This window comes from Rhamphochromis longiceps, linkage group LG17 (assembly GCF_057381845.1).
Source record: "Rhamphochromis longiceps isolate RC_006_pf linkage group LG17, R_longiceps_female_GT1.1, whole genome shotgun sequence".
Lineage (NCBI taxonomy): Eukaryota > Metazoa > Chordata > Actinopteri > Cichliformes > Cichlidae > Rhamphochromis > Rhamphochromis longiceps.
This window is the reverse complement of record NC_140573.1, coordinates 6,285,394-6,306,810: the sequence shown is the minus strand read 5'-3', so window position 1 is coordinate 6,306,810 and position 21,417 is coordinate 6,285,394. Positions and strand designations below refer to the sequence as shown.

At 42.0% G+C, this 21,417-nt stretch overlaps 2 protein-coding genes across 5 annotated transcripts in view; both read right to left on the bottom strand.

Moving 5' to 3' along the window:
- Positions 1-1,660: 1,660 nt before the first annotated feature.
- On the bottom strand, positions 1,661-16,050 carry scaf11 (SR-related CTD-associated factor 11). 4 transcript variants are annotated; one of them, XM_085386333.1, is made up of 15 exons: positions 15,871-16,050; positions 11,245-11,291; positions 10,975-11,120; positions 10,152-10,235; positions 9,482-9,561; positions 9,292-9,371; positions 9,167-9,204; positions 9,001-9,071; positions 7,258-7,383; positions 6,800-6,900; positions 4,124-6,442; positions 3,357-3,685; positions 3,043-3,216; positions 2,815-2,934; positions 1,661-2,491 (listed from the first exon to the last, which is right to left on the bottom strand). In XM_085386333.1, exons 2-15 carry the CDS (start codon positions 11,261-11,263, stop codon positions 2,396-2,398), a joined length of 3,783 nt encoding a protein of 1,260 aa, XP_085242459.1. In that variant the 5' UTR covers positions 11,264-11,291; positions 15,871-16,050; the 3' UTR covers positions 1,661-2,395. The 4 variants fall into 4 exon arrangements, with proteins under 4 accessions (XP_085242459.1, XP_085242460.1, XP_085242461.1 ...); XM_085386334.1 differs by having other exon boundaries at positions 9,292-9,368; XM_085386335.1 differs by having other exon boundaries at positions 10,152-10,229.
- A 5,170-nt stretch (positions 16,051-21,220) lies between these two features.
- arid2 (AT-rich interactive domain 2) overlaps positions 21,221-21,417 on the bottom strand; it is a 40,287-nt gene continuing 40,090 nt past the window's right edge. The window contains exon 21 of the mRNA XM_085385846.1: positions 21,221-21,417. This exon is cut by the window's right edge and continues 1,546 nt beyond it. The gene's annotated coding sequence lies outside the window, so the exon portion shown is untranslated.

The following is a 21,417-nucleotide window of genomic DNA, read 5'->3' as shown; positions in this document are numbered from 1 at the left end:
GGCCATAAACAACCAGAGGAGTCTGTTCAGTGACAGGTTGCTTCTCCCAAAGACAAGAACCAACAGACTTAAAAACTCCTTTGTTCCACACACTATCAAACTGTTTAACTCCTCTCTGGAGGGGAGAGGGAGGGGAAACAGGAGGACAAAGGAGGAGGGAGAGCTGTAGTGCCTTTTCACTGTGCAATACTTTTTGTTAATATCCAACGGTGCAATAGACTCACAATACTGTGAAATGTGCAATTCCCTTGTATTCTTATTCCTATTTATCCCTTTTGTATACTCTGTATTTATATATGTCTCTGTATTGTGTGTGTATATATGGTACATTTCTGCTCACATTCTGTAACTTCTGTCGGTGCTGTGCTATTGGAAACCAAATTTCCCGGAGGAACCCACCCGAGGGATTAATAAAGTTTTATCTAATCTAATGTGTGACTGTTTTACAGTACTTTGCAAGAATCCTGTTTCCAAAGAGCCAGACTGCATTGTAATTTTGTTAAAAGCAGTCATTAGCAACAGCACTGCAGAGGTCAGTCCAGTCCTTGTGCCTGACCATTTTCAGAGGAATGCTTTAACACTGACTTATGAATTATTCAAGCATAACTCAAGGGACGAACTAGTGTTGTGTCTACAGAGTAACAGACAACTTGGCAAAGAACCCATTTTAACTTCTTTAAGCACTTAGATACTTGCAGCCTGTTGCAAAAAGACATTTTCCCCAAATTTCTTTAGTGTATCTATAAAGCTGAAAAGATGAAACCATTTGACAGCCCAAAAAAAACCCCAAAACAAAACAAACAAAAAAACCCCAGGAAAAATAGTATCGCTAGTAGCTGAAAAATTGGCAAATCCCAGTCGATATAAGGACACACAGACGTTTAGTGTGTCCTTCTACAAATTTGAGGAAATTTGACAAACAAAAGTGGCCAAAGAAGACTTAAGGAAAGCCTAAAAACTGATCTACAGCAGAGGAACAGTATTCTGAAAGTCATGTCTTTAAAAGAAAAATCCATCCGTCTACTGTTCACTTACACCTCATTAGAAACAGGGAAGGGAAACGGAGAAAAGACTGAGGGTATGCCAAATTACTCAAGAGCTGGACTGAAAATCAGGTCTTATTGAGATGTTAATTCCACATTCCTGCTTTAAATTATTGTCACTAAGCGCAGACAGGATAAAACAGTGAGTGTCTACAACCACGTGTAAAACACGGGGGAGGCTTTGGTTTTGGGGTGCTTGTCAGCCAGTGGTGTTGGTGATGTTCCTGTTCCATCATGATGATGATCCCAAACACACTGCTAATACAGTAAAAGCAAAGACAGAAAAAGACACTGGAACAGTCAGACTCAGTCAGCTTTTTTGTTTAGACCCAGTATGTATCCATGTATGTCTACACGTTTCAATACATTGTTGGCTCTAGACTTTTGCACAGTACCATAAAAGAAACCTAAGAAAAAGAGCATTTCTCTTCATGTCACGCTGTTCTCCAACGACCATGAACGCACCAACGCTGTTGGTCACTCTACATATATCTACCTTGATATTGTTTATTAGATTCATGTCACACCGTGTAGCCTGCAATTAAATCTTACAGTGACCCGGCGCTCTAACAGGAAGTCTTTCATGCAACTCCTGTCACAACACACACAGAAGCACGTTAGGAGGCAGCTAATTTATTCAACTACTCTCTGGATAGCTTCCACAGTTCATGTATACTCAGACACTTATTACACATTCAAGCAAGGGGGTGGAGTTTCTAAACTACCCCCTCCCACCCAGGAGCTACAGCTCACATTATACACTCACTGCTGATTGGTTAACCCAGTTTGGGTCCAATCAGGGCCCTGATTACAATCACGTTCATTAGATTCCAGCCCATCACTGGGCCACACAGATTGATAAAGGCAATAAACTAGGATCTCATCTGAAATATTATTTAACATTTAAAAAAGGACACTGACAATATTCAGTTCAGAAGCGATCAGGATGCCCTAACAGAGAAATTCGTTGTACCAGCTGGCACCCTGGAAATGTCTTTCACTGAGTGGTGCATCTTTAACATCATCCACCCCACCCACCCCCTCTCCCCACACTAGCCTGCGCTCTTTACAGTAGTTCCCAAGTCACATGATCTATGCAAAATAAAGGGCTCTTGCATTACAATTTCTGATTGGGTTGTTCTTTTCTGACAAAATATGAAAATCTATAGAAAAAAATCTTCATCATTCAATAAAAGGTAGAGATATCAAAAAAAGAAAAGAAAAGGGGAAAAAAAAAGCTGGCTCTCCATCATCTTTCAGCTCGGAGGCCAAATTCCAAGGAGAAGAAATTGCACTTGAGCAGCTCAATGGGTCTTTGAGGGTTTTTGCCACCTCAGCAGCAGGGCGACGTTTCATTTCTTGCGGGCATGCTTGTATTTGTCCACGTAGGCCTTCACCAGGTTGGCCACCTTACCAGAGTTCACCTCCCCACTCTTGCTGTGACACACCTGAAGTGGAAGAAAAGCCAAACACATAAAGTCAGGAAATACCGATCCCTAAATGTAACAGTCTGTATGTGGTTGTTTTAAAAAGCAGCGGGCTTTTATTTGGCCTTCACAAAACCAAAAATATCTAATGTTAGCAGCAACTGTTGGCAAATACACTCAATAATGAGAACAATAATAAGCTAGCTGCTCTCAGAGTTTGTGTGAACATTACACCTGGCTACCACACAGCTAGGTGTCTGTATTCAATATAATTTAAAGGCCGTGTATTGGGCTCTGATTGCATTAAAAATGCAGATGACAGTAAAAGAAATCTGAGGGTTTACCTTCTCTACTGCCTTGCGCACAATCTCCTTGTACTCCTCCTTTGTAATCTCCTTCTTTTGGTAAAATGGTTTGATGGCTGTCTTCACTTCATTTATAGCTTTCTCTTGGATCTGTTGTTTCTGCAACAGTAAGAGGAACTTGGATTATCCAAAAGACAACAAACAGAAAAGGGCAGAGAAGAAAAAAACTTTACTGAATGACCTTTGATGGAGTGACAGATCAGTTACCTTTTCTTTTTTGGAGCTGTCAGCCTGGGCCTTGTTATGCTGGCCGGGCTGAGTTGTAGAGGATGGCAGCGCCTGGCTTGGTGCCGGCTGGCCTTGTGTCACTGCTACAACCCCAGCTTTGGTTGGGGTTGGAAGCAATGCTGGTTTCACAAAACTCACCTTGGTATTGGCCATCTAATGCAAAATGGAAAAATCACAGAGAGAATTATGGGAAGAACTGCTTGGAGACAGTTATTGTGCCCATTTATAAAATAAATAAATAAAAACATTAGACATTCAGGAATTGGAAACTAATCCTGCCAAGACTACCATACCTGTGCAGCGTGGCCGTCTGGCTGAACCGCTGCTGTCTGGCTGCCTTGCTGCATTGGTGGAGGTGGTGGTGGAGGAGGTGGGAGGCCCTGAGCACCCACAGCGGGCACCTGCAGCAGCGGCACAGCAGGGTGGAGATGCATGGGGACCTGAGGAGGCATGGCATAGGGTGCTGCAGGCTGCAAGCTGACCGGCAGGGCTCCTCGTGGGGCCTGCATGGGGTAGTGATGAATAACATTAAGCTGCGGAGGATGAGGTGGAATCACGTTCATCAGAGGCACCGGAGCATTACCGGGGACTGCCTGGAGAGGAGGATCGCTTTTTGGAGGATCTGGAGAACAAGGACCACAAATAATAATGAAAAAATGTGAGGGGACAGTGAATGTGAGAGGCTAAATAAAACTCTGTCTGTGCTTATTCACGTAGGTTTATATAAAAAAGTGCAGGACAGGATTCGCAGAAGGCAGAATGAAAAGAGCCGCCTTATATCAAAAATAGATGTTGTGAGACTTTCAAAGGAATAAATTAACTTCAAAGAAATCACAGTTTCCTCTAAATCGAATGGAGTGCAGATACCTGGGGGTAATTTCTAGTTGTTCTCTCCTCACACATGAACTAAAATTATCTTCTTCTCGTTGGCTCAAAGAGAATATTCAACACATACCACCATAATGTATAACATGCTTCTTTACTTTTCAACTCTGCAGTGCAGACAACACAGTGATGCCTGATTTTTTGGAGGTGTATCGACAAAATAAAGAGGTCTCACCTGCTGCAGCTGGTGGCTGCTGCTCTTCCTCCTGCCGGCTCCACGTGCCCGGGCCTCTCTCCCTTTTTGAGTAATAGTCTTGAACATCTGCAGGCAGTGTCCTCCTGACAGCCCAGCTGGATGCAGAGGACCAGCCTGAGCGGTCAACCATAGGCTCGCCTGGCTCAGGCTCTTTCCTGCGCCCGCCACCTCGGTTTTCATTGAATCGGCTGTATGCGTCGTTCCCTGAATTGTTGCCTGTACCTGAGAAGTTGTTCCTCGACTGCCAGCGGCTGTCAGACATTTCTTCCTGTTGGTTGTAAAAGTTGCGGTTGCCACCACCACGTCCTCCGCCCCGGCCACGTTCAAACCCTCCAGGGCCCCCTCGACTTCGTTGTTCTCCTCTGTTCCCACCACTTCCACGATGGTCTTCCCAGCGTGAGCTGCTGCTGTACCCGAAGTCCCGGTTCCTTCCATCAGCATCTCCTCGAATCTTTTCTGTAACCCAATCGGGATTGTCTGAGCTCTGGCGATCAGGAGAACTTTCTGCAGGGACACCATTTTCAAAGTGGCCAGCGCTGCCGTGATACCTCCGTCCTTCACTGCCAGACCCACCACCGGCTCCAGATCTCCAGCTTCTACGCTCCTTCCTCTGAGGAGACTGCTCTCTAGATGTCGACCATTCAGGGCTGGGCCCTCGTCTGTGTGATCTTGTTCTAGATCGAGATCTAGACCGGGACCTTGACCGGGATCTTGAGCGGGACCGTCGCCTCCTTCTGTCCCGACTACGATCTCTCCTAGAATAGTCTCTGTCTCCATCCCGGTCCCTGTCTCTTTCTCTGCTGCGAGCCCGTGAAGAGCGCCTCGGGGAAGGGCTGCTGTCACGTTCTCTAGACCGTGAACGTGAACGCCTGCATGTTTCTCTCTTTGAGTCCCTCTTAGGTGACCACGTGGAAGTTGGAGAGTGGAAGCGAGATCTCCGCTGCTTGCCATTCTTCCTCTCTTGGCTCCTGTCTCTCTCCCTTTTGTCCTTGGCGCCTTCATCTTTGGTGACGTGGCTTTCAGAAGTTGTAGGAGGTGGTTCTACAGGAGCAGGGGAAGCAGTCTCACTCGGAGGTTCCAAAACGGGGCTGTTCCCATGCTCGCTCGTGGGTGAACTGCAGTCCATGGGGACAACACTTGTGTCATCCTTGGATTCTTCCACAGAGTTGTCGACTCCCGAATGCTCTATTGATGCCAGCATTTCTGCCTCAATGACCTCTGAAACTTTCGCTTCTTGGTCAGCTACATTTTCCTCTCGAGCAGAGGGAGAACCAGGTTGTGCTAAACTCCCACATGATTCAGCCTTCACTTTCTTTGAAGATTCTTCATTGTTGGCATCTTCTGACTCTGCACAAATGTCCATTTCATCATCCTGCTCCACCTGCTCGTCACACTGTGGAGACACTACATCTTCCAGAGCATTCTGTGTGGAGGAGTGGGATGGGGATGGCGAAGTCCTTTCCTCTGGATGCTTTTCTCCAGAGGAAACTGGACTGGCCTGCTCTTCCTTCTCTTTTTTGCTCTCGACTCCTTCAGAGCACAAACCAGGGCTGCTAACAGCTGATCCTGAGGGACATGAGACGTCACTCTCACCTTCGTCGGCTTTCTCTTCTTGCTCGTGCTCATCACTTTGTTCCTGAGCTTCCTCACTCTCCTGTCCCACATCATTCATAGCTCCTCCGGCTCGCTGCTCATCAGAGGAATTGAAACCATCCTGTTCCTCATTGAGACCATCTTCAGCGTCAGACTGCTGCTGTTCTGAGTGACTTCCATCCTGCTCCTGTTCAGTTTTATCTTCCTCTTCTTCTTCCTCCACCTCCTCCCTGTTTTGACTCACGTCATTTTCCTCCTCCTGTGATGCTTCCTGTGCCTCTACCTGTGCTTCCTCCTGCACTTCCTCACATGCCTCTTCCACTGCGTCCTCCTGTGCTTCCTCCTCGCTAGCTGCTGGACTGTTAACAACTTCCGGAGAGCTTTTTTTTCTCGTTGTGGCTTTCCGTTTGCCGCTAGCCTTTCGGTTTGTCACTCGTTTCCCTTTCCTCTTGGCCGGCACCTGAGAAGCCTTGCCAGGCCTTGTGGACTGGCTAGCAGATGAGTCGGAGTCTGACAAACTGGACTGTGGAGGTGTTGAAGGGTCAGATGCAGGAGTCTCTTCTTGAGTTTTGCTGCTGTTGCGTCCTGATCGTCTCGACGGTAGAGACTCTGTCTCTTTGGTGGGGGCTTTGGAGGTTGAAGCTCGGCCACCTCTCTTCTCTCCTCCTTTGGGACACGTGATGGCGCAGACAACACCCTGAAACACTACATGGCAGAGAGACTGGTTATAGAAGCCTGTGATTCACTATTATTTTGGTCCAGTGTTTCCTATGAACAGCAGCTGCCGTTTGAATACAGTCATTTGATTTTACTTCTTATTGATATCTAGTTCAAGACTTTAATGGTTCTTCTACATTTCATCCATCCATACAGTCACTACAGTCACCTAGAGACCATACAACATGAAACAGAAAACCCCAACAACCAGACAATCCCCTATGAGGATTGTCTGGTTGGCGTAATAAGCATATGCTTCAGCCAATACGTTTCGATTAGCCTCGTCTCGTGCTTTCTTGGCTTTGTGATCATAGAAAAAAGTCAACTGTGTCGAATGTGTCTCACCAAAGTTGCTCGGGGTGAACGGTGAGCTGGAGGTAAATGGAAATGAGCCAAATCCAAATGGAAACGTGTTGTGATTCCAACTGGTTCCATGGAAACTCTGCCTGTAAAACCAACAAACAGCTAGAGGTCAGATTTTATCTCAGTGCGTTCTTCATTCCTACTTTTCCACAATTTTAAAGTCCCAAAAACCCAAAGAAGAACTCATTCTAATGTCCTGTTTGAATGGACCCCAATCAATGTTACCAAAACAAACTTTTCAAGAATTTACCAAGTGAAACATTTCAGTGTGCAGTTTTAAAGCTCCTGTGTTTTATACTCAGGACAATTCCTTGTGTGCGCTGTTCTATAGTCCTGACTGACAGACTAAACCACGAGTGTCAAACTGAGGCTGTGGATAGGATCTAATGAAAGATGTTGTCAGTTTGTGAAAACGGTCACAGCAGTGGGAATTTTATTACCTTGAGGTGCCATTAGCAGGGATGGGAGCAGCAGGAGAGAGCCAGGGACAGTGCTGCACCTGGGGCTTGCACTGCTTGAGTCCAGTGTCATATGGTATATCTTCTGCCAGCCACTCAGGATCTGCACTGAAGGACAGTGAAAGCAGGGTAAGAGTTACAAAAGTGCTTTCTACACAGCACTAATTTGAATTTCAAATGTAAAGTTATAGTCCAAAATAAATGGTTCCCAGGTACCCAAAATATCTCATGTTCAGAAGTAGATTTACCCATCTGCCCTGCCGTCCAGCTTCTGAACATGAGATATTTTTTGGTTTCTACAGTTAAAATAGGTCTAAACTGTAATCTGTCAATTATTTGATGTTACCTATTCTTAGAAGAAGCAGACTTTATATCTATAAAAAGGTCTATACTTACAGCTAATTTTACAAGTTACTTTTTAAGTGCTAGTTCAAAAATAAAAGCAAGAAGCTAAAGTATGTGGTTAAATTTACAACATTTTTCCAACTTGTTTATCAGTGTGAAAAGAAAAAAAAAATCACTGCCACTCCAAACGATATCCGAACCGAAACATCTTCCACACACAGTGTGGGGAGTTTCAGAAACGCTTTCAGGCACCAGTTTTAACCACCACGAGTTGTGGTTTTCTTCAGGAGTGTCATTAAACTTGCACCTTTCCATATCCAAACACCAACTTTTTCTGGCATGTCTGCCTGAAGTCAAATTTGAGTGAACTGAAGGTCAGCACATTACAAAATCAATGTTTATTCATCTTAGTTTCCCTGATGTTTCCATCTTCAGTTGCTCTATCCCCAGTGGGTTGAAAACCACGGGAATAAAACAGTTCCACTGACGGAGTTGGTAAGGATGTTTTCTTTATCGTTTTCAGAGTTTCTGTCTATACACTGCAGCCTCAGGAGACCCTCTGCCAGCATCGAGAATTTTGTAAGTTTTTTATTTTTTCTATTTTTAAAGACATGAGCTAAAACTGTTAAGCTACAATGTATCAGTCTACTCTTACAGTTAATCCTGCTTACACATAAAAAGTCAACCTTTGGTTGTTTAGGTGACATGTTAATAGTGCACAGTTAGCACAATAATTCATCACTGCACGTGAATGAAGTTAACCATGATTCAGAGCTGTCCTATCAATAAAGCCTTACTGACATAGGATGTGAAACATAGTCTTGCCCAAGATGTTTCCTAACCCCGTGTTTGCCTACTGGTGGTGGTCAGAGGGCCCGGTGGCGCCAGTGTCCGGCAGCCTCGCCTCTGTCAGTGCGCCTCAGGGCAGCTGTGGCTACAATGTAGCTTGCCATCGCCAGTGTGTGAATGTGTGTGTGAATGGGTGAATGACTGAATGTAGTGTGAAGCGCTTTGGGGTCCTTAGGGACTAGAAAAGCGCTATACAAATGCAGGCCATTTACCATTTACCATAGTCTGGCCTGTTTCTAAAACAGCAAGACGTTAATGCATGCAATATGTCAAAGAGGCACTGTGTGCTGGAGTTTTGTGCAGTGACTCCACTAATAAATTTTAATGTTAATGTGTTTAATACCATAAAACTTTTTAAAGATCCACCTACTATGTTTAGAATTCAACCCAATTTTTTGACTTCTCCAACTGATCGACTGAGCGCACTTTAAACATGATCGCTGTAAGCACTTTAAAAAAAAATCCTGACAAAGAGTACAAACTACAAAAAAAACTACTAACATATTATTTCATTAAATCAGTGTCACTTACACGTCCTGTGCTGACGTAACTAATGAAACACAGGGAGGAGGTGACCACGTACAGCAGTCTGTTCCTCTCACCTGAAGAAAGAAATGCAAAGAATCAACAGTGACATCAAACCTAACAGTGAAACGTGTGTGGGACAGATAAAAAACAAAAAAAACAAAGCAGTTACCTTTTTTCTGCTCAGTGAGGAGGGATCCTCATCGTTACCTATAAACACATTTAAAGACGTGAGATTGCTGACACAATGCGAGAAAAGGCTAGCCACATTTCTGGGGCAGAAGCGCTCTAACATACATTTCCTCACAAGTCCTTTTGTTTTAGCGCCTGCCGTCCTCTCCACCTTTTGCCGTCTCAACCTTCTTGTGGGCTTGCTTCTGAAAAGATAACCATTTTATCAGTTCTTGGTTGCACTCACAGTCAAATGTCAAGGGCCGGCCTAAGAGGCGACCCAGTAATGTTAAGAAAGAAACAGTCTAACACTCACTTGAGACAGACTTTTTGTTCAGGGTTTCTACAGCAGCAGTTCTCAGCATCGCTTTGAGACAGTCGCTTCCTCACAGGGACCTTTGAGGATAGAAGCATATTTATTTATTTATTTTTTAAGTACATATAAAGACAAAAGTCATGTGAGGCAGTGTGGTGGCTTGACAGCTGGCCTACATGTGACTTGGAAACAAAACTAATTTTGACTGCTGGCTTTACCTTCTAGGTCAGGGGTGCCCAATCCCAGTCCTCGAGAGCTACCGTCCTGCAGCTTTTAGATGCATCCTTGTTCCCACACACCTGAATCAAATGAATGGCTTGTTATCAGGCCTTTGCCAAACATGATGGCATGCTGAAGAGATCAAACCATTTGATTCAGCTGTGTTGGAGTAGGGATGCATCTAAAAGCTGCAGGACGGTAGCTCTCGAGGACCGGGATTGGGCACCCCTGTTCTAGGTCAATCCCAGGCTAACTCAAAACCACTTCAACCAAATTTTTTTTCAGCTGTTAAAATTCTTCTTAAATACACTTCAAATAAACTGACATCATGGGAAAATAACGCTCCGTATTTCTCGTTAACAGCAGGCAGCGGGTGTCTCAGCTTTACAGCACAGGAAATTTCAACAAAGCTTAAAACAACAGCAGTAAACAGAGAAAACAGCACATTGACCTGCACACAGCCGAGAATCCTGTCCCATCTGTAAACATGACTGAAAGGTCTTCTATCCACGGGGCAGGAAGGAGCCATCTGCAGCTTCAAATTAAAGCAAACAAAACATCATTAGTACACTAATACGAATGAAAGGCATGAATGCTTAAAGGCTTACGGGCTTTTCCAGTCTGACATGAGGGAAATCACTAGATGCTATTTTTGGCATGAGTACTGGCACAAGAATATCATTGCTAACGCCTTTGAACTTTTCCCTCTGTACTCAAGGCTTTTTACTGCCAAGTTTAAAGAGAATAAACATAACTAAAATGATCCGACCTTCCCCAACTTCCCTGGTTTCCTCCAACAGCATGTGGACCGGGGCCCAGTGTCAAAGGTGAGCAACACTAGCTAAATGTAGCTCAAAAATCCACTAATCACTAATGTCAACCAACACCCAGCACAACAAAAACTTGTTATAAGGAGCTACAGGTAACATCTTGTCTGCAACAACTTTAGTGAGGAAGTAAACTACGGTTAGCCTGCTAGCTGTTACACTGATATGTGTCTTTGCTAGCAGGTAACGTTAGCCAACATTAACAAACAGAAAGCCAGTTTTAGCACATCAAACCGGGCTTTGATGGCATTGGTTGCTTTCTCACATCCCAAGTCACCTTTGTTGTCAATGCACTAATACTCATTAAAATATCATTCTGGATCTAAGACAGAATATAGTGATTAATTCACAGACAGACCAGATATATAATTGTTCACTACACATGACATGACCTAAAAATCACTTCCACTTAGTGCCACTACTATATTAGCGTTATCTGAGTGTCACCTCTGCCCATGTGAGGAGGCATCTGAGGCAGAAGACATGGCAGCAGCTATCAGGCATGGCGAGTTCGCCTCCAGCCAGGACGCCCAGGCAGATAGGACACCTCTCCGCCTCCTCGCCGTCTGCCCCATCAGGCGGGCCCTGGCCGCCTGTATACGCCGCAGAGGATACACACAAGTATGAAAAATATTTACTTACACCAATCAGTCTTAAAAAAATAGAGTCTGCTATGTTTATGCAACATGCAGCTAAACGAAGGTTAGAATTTCTCACCGCTTCCAGCTCCAATCATGTCCGGCCCCTGGCTGTCGTGATCCCCACTACAACAGAGGGAAGGTGACAGAAATGAAGAGTTGGTTAGATACTGCAAGATACTGAATGTAGCATGTAACAAAACAATCTCTTTTTTTCCCCCTCAGAAGGTTAATGGTAGATAAACAGCCTTAGTTATCAGTTTACTATGAAGCGTCTTTGTTAAAGATTTGCATTTTTATCAAATCCTCTGAACAAACCTGTCAGACACTTCCTACTAGCAGGTCCCTTGAATTTTGACAAATAAATAGTGAAAAATACAAATGAACTGCAGAGGAAAACTCCCACCTGGCTCTAAACAATATAAGACAAGATTGAGGTAAACCTCTTTCTTATTTTAGAAATAAGCAATGATGTCCAAGCTCAGTTTTCTCTGGGAATCAACTGTGCACATCAAACCTGGTTCATGCTGTAGAATAGAGACATGCAGGTATATTTACGTTTTAGGATGATTACATTATGCTGGATCAACATCCTGCACATGAATTTGCACAATACAATTAAAGGATACTGTCCTTTCTGGAAGAGGTACATTCACTTTTAAATCCACATTTATTCAGTCTTACACAAAAACAAAATCTGTCAATGCAACATCAGCTTAGTGGAAATACAGCGAGTCATCAAACTGCCACTTTCACAAAACACATATTCTGCAGAATAAGCAACACTAAAGTAGAAATCTTTATGACAAGTTTCAACCTGAGCTTGTGTGATTTACACTGCCATCATATTGTTGCAAAGTTCTGTATATATTTTTAGGGCCCATTAGCTGGTTCCAGGACTCTGAGAGAGAGAGAGAGAGAGAGAGAGAGAGAGAGAGAGAGAGAGAGAGAGAGAGAGAGAGAGAGAGAGAGAGAGAGAGAGAGAGAGAGAGAGAGAGAGAGAGAGAGAGAGAGAATGCTTTAACACTGTCCTATTTTACAGAGGAGGGAAGGAAAAAAAAAAGAAAAGAAAAAAAAAAAACAAGGACTAAAAGCACTTTATAATGAGACTGACAACAACCACGATTTTCACTGGCTCATTTGAGGTTGGCATCTTTCACTGCTCTGCATCGATCCGTGTCTGAGAACGGTGCCTCCAAATGTTTGCATGCAGAGTTTGCATGTTATCACACAACAAAAACATTTCTTTGTGTCTTCACAGCAAATTTGTGAATGAACACTGTGTTCAAGAGAGTTAACAAGACTGAAAAACTCAGTCAATGGCTCTTTCCCTCTCACTCTCTCATCATATTATCACAGGTTTAACACTTAACACAAAGCTTTGACTTAGCTGGATTCAATTCAGTTAACATCATCATTGCTTCTCATGTATCAGCTCAACTCTTTGTGCATGAGCAGGTGTGCTAAATTGCTAAATCAGCAACCAATAAATACTAAAACACGAATAAACACAGCCTGGCCAGAGAAACTCCTATCTGACAAAAAATACTGGAACCATTTAAGGGCTGTACCTTTAATATTTAATCAAAACAGACGGCAGAAAAAGGAGAATCAAGCATGACCATAAAAAAACAGCATAAGGGAATAAGGAATCTTAATGCTAAGCATAAGTATAAAGCATAAAGCAGTCCAGAATGAAACATGCCTGCGGAGGCAGATGTTGCCTTGCAGATTAAAGAATGATTCACCATCTATTCCTCTCAGTAAAGAAAAAAGTTTGTTGATCTAACACTGAGGGATCCGTACTTTGTATGAGCAGATCCCAAAGCCAAGGTGTATTTATAAGGAGTGGAAGTTAAATGCATCCCACTAATAACTGTAGAGACTGAGTGAATGGTGACACTTTCTGTGAACTTTTGAGTTTGTTTTTTTTACTGAGATGATCAAAACTTGTTTGACTGTCTTATTGATTAAAACTTTGAGTTTGAGAGAGTTGATTCTCTCAAATAATAGCACAAGTAGTTTTTAAGAGTACAGTTAGAGTACTGGATTGGAAGCAGTAAAGTAGGAGAAGTAAAGTTGCTAAAGTCTTAACAATACAATCAAGACGTGACTGAAGTGCTGACTTTCAGCTTGAGTTCAAGGGGTTTAGCAGAAGTACTGGATTAACTGTTCAGGAATTACAACCATTTTTATACATAGTCCTAATACTTCCCAGATATTCTGTCAGGCTTTTACTATAGCCACCTTCAGCTGCTGTGTGTTTGTGGGTCTCTCTGCCTTCATTTTTGTCATCAGTAAACTGTTGCGTTAAGGTGATTAAATGAAATTGAAGAATATCCCATTTCTTTGTCTTGACAAACTCTTGGGTTGCTTTTGCAGTGTGCTTTGGGTCATTATTCATTTGCACTGTGAAGCACTGCCTCATCAGTTTTACAGCATTTGACGCAATCTGAGCAGAGCGTACAGATCTGTACACTCCCAACTCCTCCTGCCACTTCTATCAGCAAGTCACACCATCAATAAACAGTAGTGACCCCATTTCTCGGCTGCTCTCAACTTGGCTACAGATTATGAAGTTATCTTGCACTTTATTGGGGCCACAATCTACCCCAGATTTTATCTCCTTTATTTCTTTTGAAATAACAAAGCGATAAGCCTCAGATGCAGAGAATACGATACTTTCGCTGAAATCCCTGAATAAATAATTTATCAGAAGAAAAATAGCCACTGTGCAATATGACCTAATCACAGATAATACACCCCTCTACTGCTGTAATAGAACTTAAAAAAAAAAAAAAAAAAAAAAAGGTGGAGTACCATTAAAGAACTGAGTATCTATTGCAAAAAGATTGTAGCTTAGTCACACCTGTCAAGTGGAAAAAAACTACTTTTGCAATTCACATCTATTTTTAAATAAGATGTGTATTAAAGCAATAATCTATCTAACAATGTAAAATCAGAAATTCTAATAAGTGTTGTAAGAACTAACCAATCAAAACTCAGTCAATAACAATATGATACCCAAAAATGCAATAACAACATATCGGTGGGACTGTCAAAAGCTAAATGTGTTTTATCAGTTGTGACACGGTACAGATTTGTATTTCTCGTAAGTTTCATTGTTACCGTTCTAGTGAGAAAGGCCTTGTGCCAAAAAGTGATTTCTGTTTTTATGTGTAATGTCTTTTCTTATATTAGTAAAAAAGACTGTAGTCATCAGGGTTCATGGAGGGATAATATATCACTTAAAATATGTTTATACAACTATTATGTTATATTTGTTGCAATTTCTGCTGCCCTCTTGGTCAGATCACTCTTATAAAATACATTTTTTTTAATGTAAATAAGACTGTTTAGGTGAATGAAGGATGTATAAAACCCACTTTCAAAAAAAATAACTGCAGCTTCTACCTTGTGACAGGAATGTTGTTTGTGGCTCGAAATGACTTGGTATCATTCATGACATAGGGTTTGACAGGTTTCACAAATTATAGGACAACAAGTCAGTGACAACTGTCTGAATACAAGCAATCTTTCTTTCTTTCTTTTTTCTTTTGGGGGGGGGGAGCAAATACCGGAAATCACTTTTTTGCCACAACAGGGGAGAGAGAGTGAAAGGTTCATTAAAGGCCCCACAGACACAATTAAAGCAACAAGGAATCCCCCCTCTTTTTTTTAAATTACTCCATAATATTCGTCTGTGTTGTGCTCATTTGGTCTGATATCTTGGCGTGGTAGATGTATTTTTGGAACTGATGAGGGAATTTTTCACTACTTTACTATTACAAACCTACTACTGTTAGTTACAATCACCACTATAGATTGTGTTGCACTCAGACCAAGAAGTGAAAGTGAAATGGTTTAGATTTGATTTATTCCGGCACGCTTGGTTGGGTAACAGTTGCCTAAAACCAATACAAACAGGTACAGACAAGATTTTTGACCAAGTCCATGTTCTAGCGTCTATCAGTTGAAGGAATGTTTGTAGCCTGAACGCACACTTGAGTAACTAACAGCCTGAGTCACTGTGAACAAACCCAACTCCGCCAGGCCACCACACTTCTGAGAGTCTCCCATAACTGACCCCGAATCAGTCTGGAAATTCCTATCCTCCAAATATGAACACTTCTAATTTGTTTAGCTAAAGCTCCTGCAACGGACTAAGAACACAGCCGCATTACTGAACAAGTCAAACAAACGAAGTCAACACAGGCCATTTCAAGTGTTTCTACTCGGAACACCGGTTAACTGCGAAGCCCGAAGGCAGCTTGAAAGTCAGTCTTTTAAATGTAAATGCTAACTTAGTCTAAAAGTCATACTGCATCAGTAAAATGTGGGGTATTTGAAAAGCTTGTTGCGTGTTTTTGCCAGTACGGCCTGGCTGCTGGAGACACAAAATTAGCTCCAACTTGTTCAACCAGTGCCAACACGACGGCCACAACACGGTTGTTGTTGGTTAGCTAGCGAGCTACTGCTAGCTAAAAACACAACTACATTTGGAGCTAGCAGACTGTTAGCACGGCGGTAAATAAGGCTAACTACCGTTTAATATCAGCCACGATGATTGTACTGAAGGTCACAAGTTAGCTAGCAAGTTTAGCTGAGAGCTAACTAGCGGCTTTGAACAACAGCACCTGCTTACGTTGCTTTTAGCCTCCTAGCAGCTAGCTCCGCTTAGCTAACGTCAGGTGTCGTTACTCACCGTTTGAGCGCAGCTGCGGCTGGTTTGCGCCTAGTAAACGGCTTTTTAGCGTGCAAACTCCTGCTAGGGAATGCTGACCAGTCACACAATCTGGGAATTGTTTAGGACTAAAGAGCGAGTGTAGCTTTCCGAAAGTCCCAGCCACATGTCTTGCAGTCGGGCTGCGAGTTGGTGCCGTTGGCGCCCCCTATGGGAACCGCCGAATATTACAAAGCGAATACCTTCTATCTGGCATTTATTTACATGGAAAGAGAAGCAGCAACAAGTGGATGAGAAAGCAGACTTTTTTCAGCATTCACTTACGCTTTCTTCGAAGTTATAGGGGCTTTCGCCTATATTGCCGATTTATCTCATTAATCCAATAACTCCAAATGATTAAGCCAAATAAATCAGTACACAATTATAATAAAACTCTTACTGTAATTTAAAACGTGAATAAATACATATGAAACTTACATACAATCAAGCACACATGATAAGTCATGATGCAGTAAACAGAGAGCTGAAGTTTAGTGTGTGGTGGAGTTAGTCCAAAGTCCCAGGTCCTATCAAAGATACATTTTATACTGACTCTATCCAGTCTGATGAAAACAACATAATAGCAGTGTACAGATGTCTGTTTTTACACAGTAGTCTATTTCTCTTCCCGCCTACTTTAGAAAAACACACATCTACACAAACCATCGCTTACTCGCTTAATGTTACCTGAGGCAGAGCATGTGCTAGTAGTAAAAACAAGCCAGATATTTTAAACAACCACAAATTCTGTGCTTATAATCACGCAACCTTGACTGAAATGAGATTATTTGTTTGGAACAAAGACCACAACAGTCAAAACACTGCCAGCACTTTCTAACCGACTGAAACTTTATAGCAGGGAGCAGAGGTGTGTTTAAGGATGAGCTGGGGTGTGGCTGCACACTCCGAGGAAACATCTGCCCACCCACTGAAACTTCTGAAAATAAATTACAGTCTCATCTGTCATTTTGTCTTTGGACTAGAAAAACCAACAAAAGTTCTATTTGCCATTTTAAAGTTTTAGTGTGCTTAATCAGTTTGGCATTTCCGTTTCACGATCCCCACACACATGGCTATTATAAATAAGGGTATTAAAAGTCCATTTCTACCCATACAGGTATAAAGTAGATAAATGTATCCACTAGTGTGGCTTTTCAAGGGCAGGAGAGGTAGATTTACACACAATGGACTTTACTGTTTTCAAGTACTGACTTCATTTTTCATGGTATAGATTCAGCTAGATGCTGGAAAGATTCTGAAACCAGAACGGTGTCTTGAACCTGGAAAGGTTCAAGAAATCAGTTTGAGATTTGTGATATGGTGCGTTATCCTGCTGGAAGAAGCCATCAGAAGATGGGTACACTGTCATAAAGTTACGGTCATAGTCAGCAACAGTACTCAGATAGGCTGTGGTGTCTATACCGTGCTCAATTGTCAGTAAGAAAGTAAGTAAGAAGATATCCTCTGCACCATTACACCAGGCTGACTGGCCTGAAGACGATTGGACTAGACCAGTGATGTCACAATGAGCTTGACCACGCGAGGAATTAGAAGTGATGTAAAGCTTAGATTAGCCACCAAACACCTGGTAAGCAGACAGATGTGCGACTACAGATCTTCTTTACTAAACGTACACATAAACTTCATAAAGAAGTCTTGATATTGTTCTATTTATTTTGTTTTTGGGTGTGTGGCAGTAGTTATAGTAGTAACTTCTTCCCCCTGAGCCTAGTTCTTTTGGAGGTTTCTTTCCCACTGTTGCCAAGTGCTTGCTCGCAGGATGTTGTCTGATTGTAAAGGTTTTCTCTGTATTGTTTTAGGGTCTTTACCTTACAATATAAAACACCTTGAGATCGCTGTTGTTGTGACTTGGCATTACTTTTAGAAAATTGAACTGAATTGCTAGAGGAACTACTGAAACCTACCAAAGATCCAAACCACAAGATTAGTGGCACAGTTGCATTGCCTGTTGCTAAACTAAACCTACATTTATGTAATCTAAAACAAACATTTTTCTTGTTGCCCACACAAATATCATAAGGACGGCAATCAGGTTAGCGCCTCAGCTGGGCACTGAGCAGAATCAAAAACCAACACAAAGTGTCAGATTACTGCTGAATGCCCCAACACAGTGTGACTTTTGATGAATCCTGAAAGCTTTCTGCAGTGTCACATTATGCACAAAAGATGTTTTGGGAGCTGTGGGAAGTGGAGCGCTGAGCAAAGTCATTAACTATTCAATTATGTCAAAAGGATCGAGCCAAGAGAAAGTGTCCGGTGGTTAAACGGAACAAAAGGTTGAGCTCACCAGCAAATGGAGGTTGTTGGGTTGTATCAGAAAAGAGTGCTGTTTGAAGTCCCAGCAACCAAGCATGAAAACAGAGGGTTGAATATTAAAAGCACTGGCATCTGTTCAGATCTCTCTGAACAGAGAGACAGGCCCAGGGAAGGAGTCGTCTGAGGTTCACGGTGTTACCAATTGTTTAGACCTGTTTTTAACAGACTGTCATGTCCCTCATTGTAGATCATTTAGATGGGTTTGGAGTAACAGGAGCAGGATCCTTCCACTCTTTGATTCTTTTATGTTTTTTCCCCACTCATTCATTCATTACTATTCTCCTCCCTCTCACTGGTTACATCTTTGAATTGCATCTGTTTGAAGTCATTCCTTTGAAAATTATCTGTGGTTGTGTGAATTTTTCAGCCTTTTCTGTTTCTTGTTTCAGTATGCAGTTACCACTCAGTCGACTGATATACTTTTCCTTTCATTATTCTACATATATAATGACATTCACAACTATTTTTTTTGATGGATGTGTTCAAGCTCAGTCAGGTTGGATGGGAAGTGCTCATACTCAGCATTTTTCCCAAAGCCTGTGGAAGTTTCCTGAAGATTCCTCTTTTCCTCTCCCCTGACAGCTCCCTGCCACAGCTGCAGGAAGCCATCATCACCATGATCCTGCTACCACTGTGTCTTACTATAAGGATGCTATTTCCTGCTCAGTGTCTGTTGTTTGGTTGTTTGTTTTCTGTACGCCACTGGCAATTGTGGTCAAATAGTTCAATCTTTGTTTCATCAGAATGGAGGATTGTACTCTTCATGCTGGTTCGTGGGCTTTTTTGCTATCTCTTAGCAGCCTGTCACGTGCCTTTTAGTGAAAAATTCTTTCAACTGGGACATTACTGTAAAGGTCACTTTGGTGAAACACTGCACTGGTGTTCCCTCATGCCTACAAAGGAACTCAGTGACTATGCTGTTCGTTCAGGTTCTGGGTTACCTGTCTGAAAAAAAGGCTCTTTGTCCCAAGCACTCAGTTTGGCTGGGCAGCCAGATCTGGGGAAACTGGTATTTGACAGCAAAAATGTAATGATAATTGGAAGGCTCCAGACTTCATCCGTTTCAGAATAATGGAGGCCAGTGAGCTCTTGGGTATTTTCTGTATTCCTTTGTATCTCCAGTTTGTTCCTTGGCATAAGCTTGTTTCCAAATCTACAGACAATTCATTTGACCTCATGCCTTTCCCACTAACTGAGACCTGATAGACGTGTGTGTGTGTGTGTGTGTGTGTGTGTGTGTGTGGCCTTTTGCATCTAGTGCTTGACATTAGGCACAGGTAGACTCAAGGAGCTAATAAGAATGTCAAAACAGCTCATATTGATATAAATTCAATTAACAAAACAAATAACAGTGCAGGTTTTATTTTGCCTTTATTGATTCGAGTGCAGATTGAGAAATGAATTGAATACATGTTAAGAAGAACATTACTTTGTTCATTTATCAATTATATTTTTTCCCCATTGAGGCTTGGTTAAAATATATATATTTAGGATTACCCAATTTCTTAACTACTCATTGCTAACTTTTAGCATTCAGTTTATCCACTATTTATCCAGTAGTTATTCATAACCATAAGCTAACGATATATACTTAGAACACTTGGTAGTCTCTTTCAATAAGCTGTGATGGAGACAAATTTGTTTGGGCAAGCAGCATGAGAAATGTTCCCCATCAAAGATGTGGAGTACCCGCTATGGGTAACCACTTTAACCGTTTATCCATGAGTCTTACAAGAAAGGCTTTGTGTGACCCTGACAAAAAACAAAAACAGCAGAGCTACCCAAGTGTCAGAATTTTCAATATTGGAAACGACCTTCTAGACTTTTGCTAGTCTGGTTCAACAATTTACTCTCTTTATTGTTATCCACTACTCTTGGCTGTCCGCTTAAGTATAATTTTCACACTTTATTAAAAGCATTTCATATTTAGTTTATTCACTGTCAGTTAATTTTAGCTACCTTACGGATAAAGTTAGTGTAAATTACTGCGTGCGCACTCACAACAATGGCTGAGCGTAATTGGAGTCATGTGCTGACGCATTTTACCTCCACACACATGGTTTGTGATACATGTGGCAAGAAAGTGAGGTGTTGTGGCAACACCACAAATTTGTCAAACACCTCAGAGTAAATCATATCACAGAATATGACGAGCGTATGTTGAGGCGAAGTGAAGAGGAGGACAGGGACAGGTGCTGCTAGGGCGAGACAGACGTCTCTCACGGAGTCATTTAGTGCGGCAGGCAGGCGATATGTTCAAATAGCGCACAATTTCATTTTTTTTTATTTCTATATGATGAATTCTGCATTATTAAGTGATGAGAACAAGTAATCTGATGACCTGTAATCATTATGACGCTATAATTTGAGATACAGTAAATAAAATACGTTTTTGTACAAAGTATCGGTAACAGATCAGTATCGTCGATACCACCCTGAATTTTACTTGGTATCGGATTAGAAAGGAAATCAGTGGTACTTCTAGGCCCCATCCTTGTTTATTATTTCCCAAGGAGGCTTCTAGACTTCTGATTGGCCAACATTTCTACACTGTTAGGAATATATCGCCACCTGTTGCTTTGGCATGTTCCAAGCAGCGTTTTCCTTCATTTCTGCGTTTACGTGTGGACGGGATTATTTTTTAAAACGAAAACGGAAAATCTCCGGTTTCAAAAAATACCTGTGTACGTAGCCTCAGTATTGTTTTAGTATTTTAAATGTTTACATACAGTTTTCAGCAATTAAATCCTTTACTCACTAGTAACTAAATGTAGACTCGCCAACAGTCTTTACACATGCTCAATCACAGTACTAGAACCACCTCAATAAATGGTATTATAAAAATATATATAATTTTATTAAATTTAAATAATTGTTGTTCAATTTACTCCACATCCGTAACACACCGAACACAGGAAGTATACGTGGTGCTAATCGTGGCAATCAGTGCTAAAGTGGGAGAAAATGAAGCAAGAAACAAGAGTAAAACAAAACAAAATGTTCAGTGTTTTATTTAAAAACTATAAACAGTCACCAAAGTAAATAAAGCCAATCTCTAACAGACTGTTAGGTCTATGTATAGTCACACATCCTACTGACACTGCAGAAATGAGGATGGTTGGGTTGCCCCGGTCAGATGCTAATACGACAGGCAGTCATAAATGTTACACAACACACGGTAGAGAGGACAGT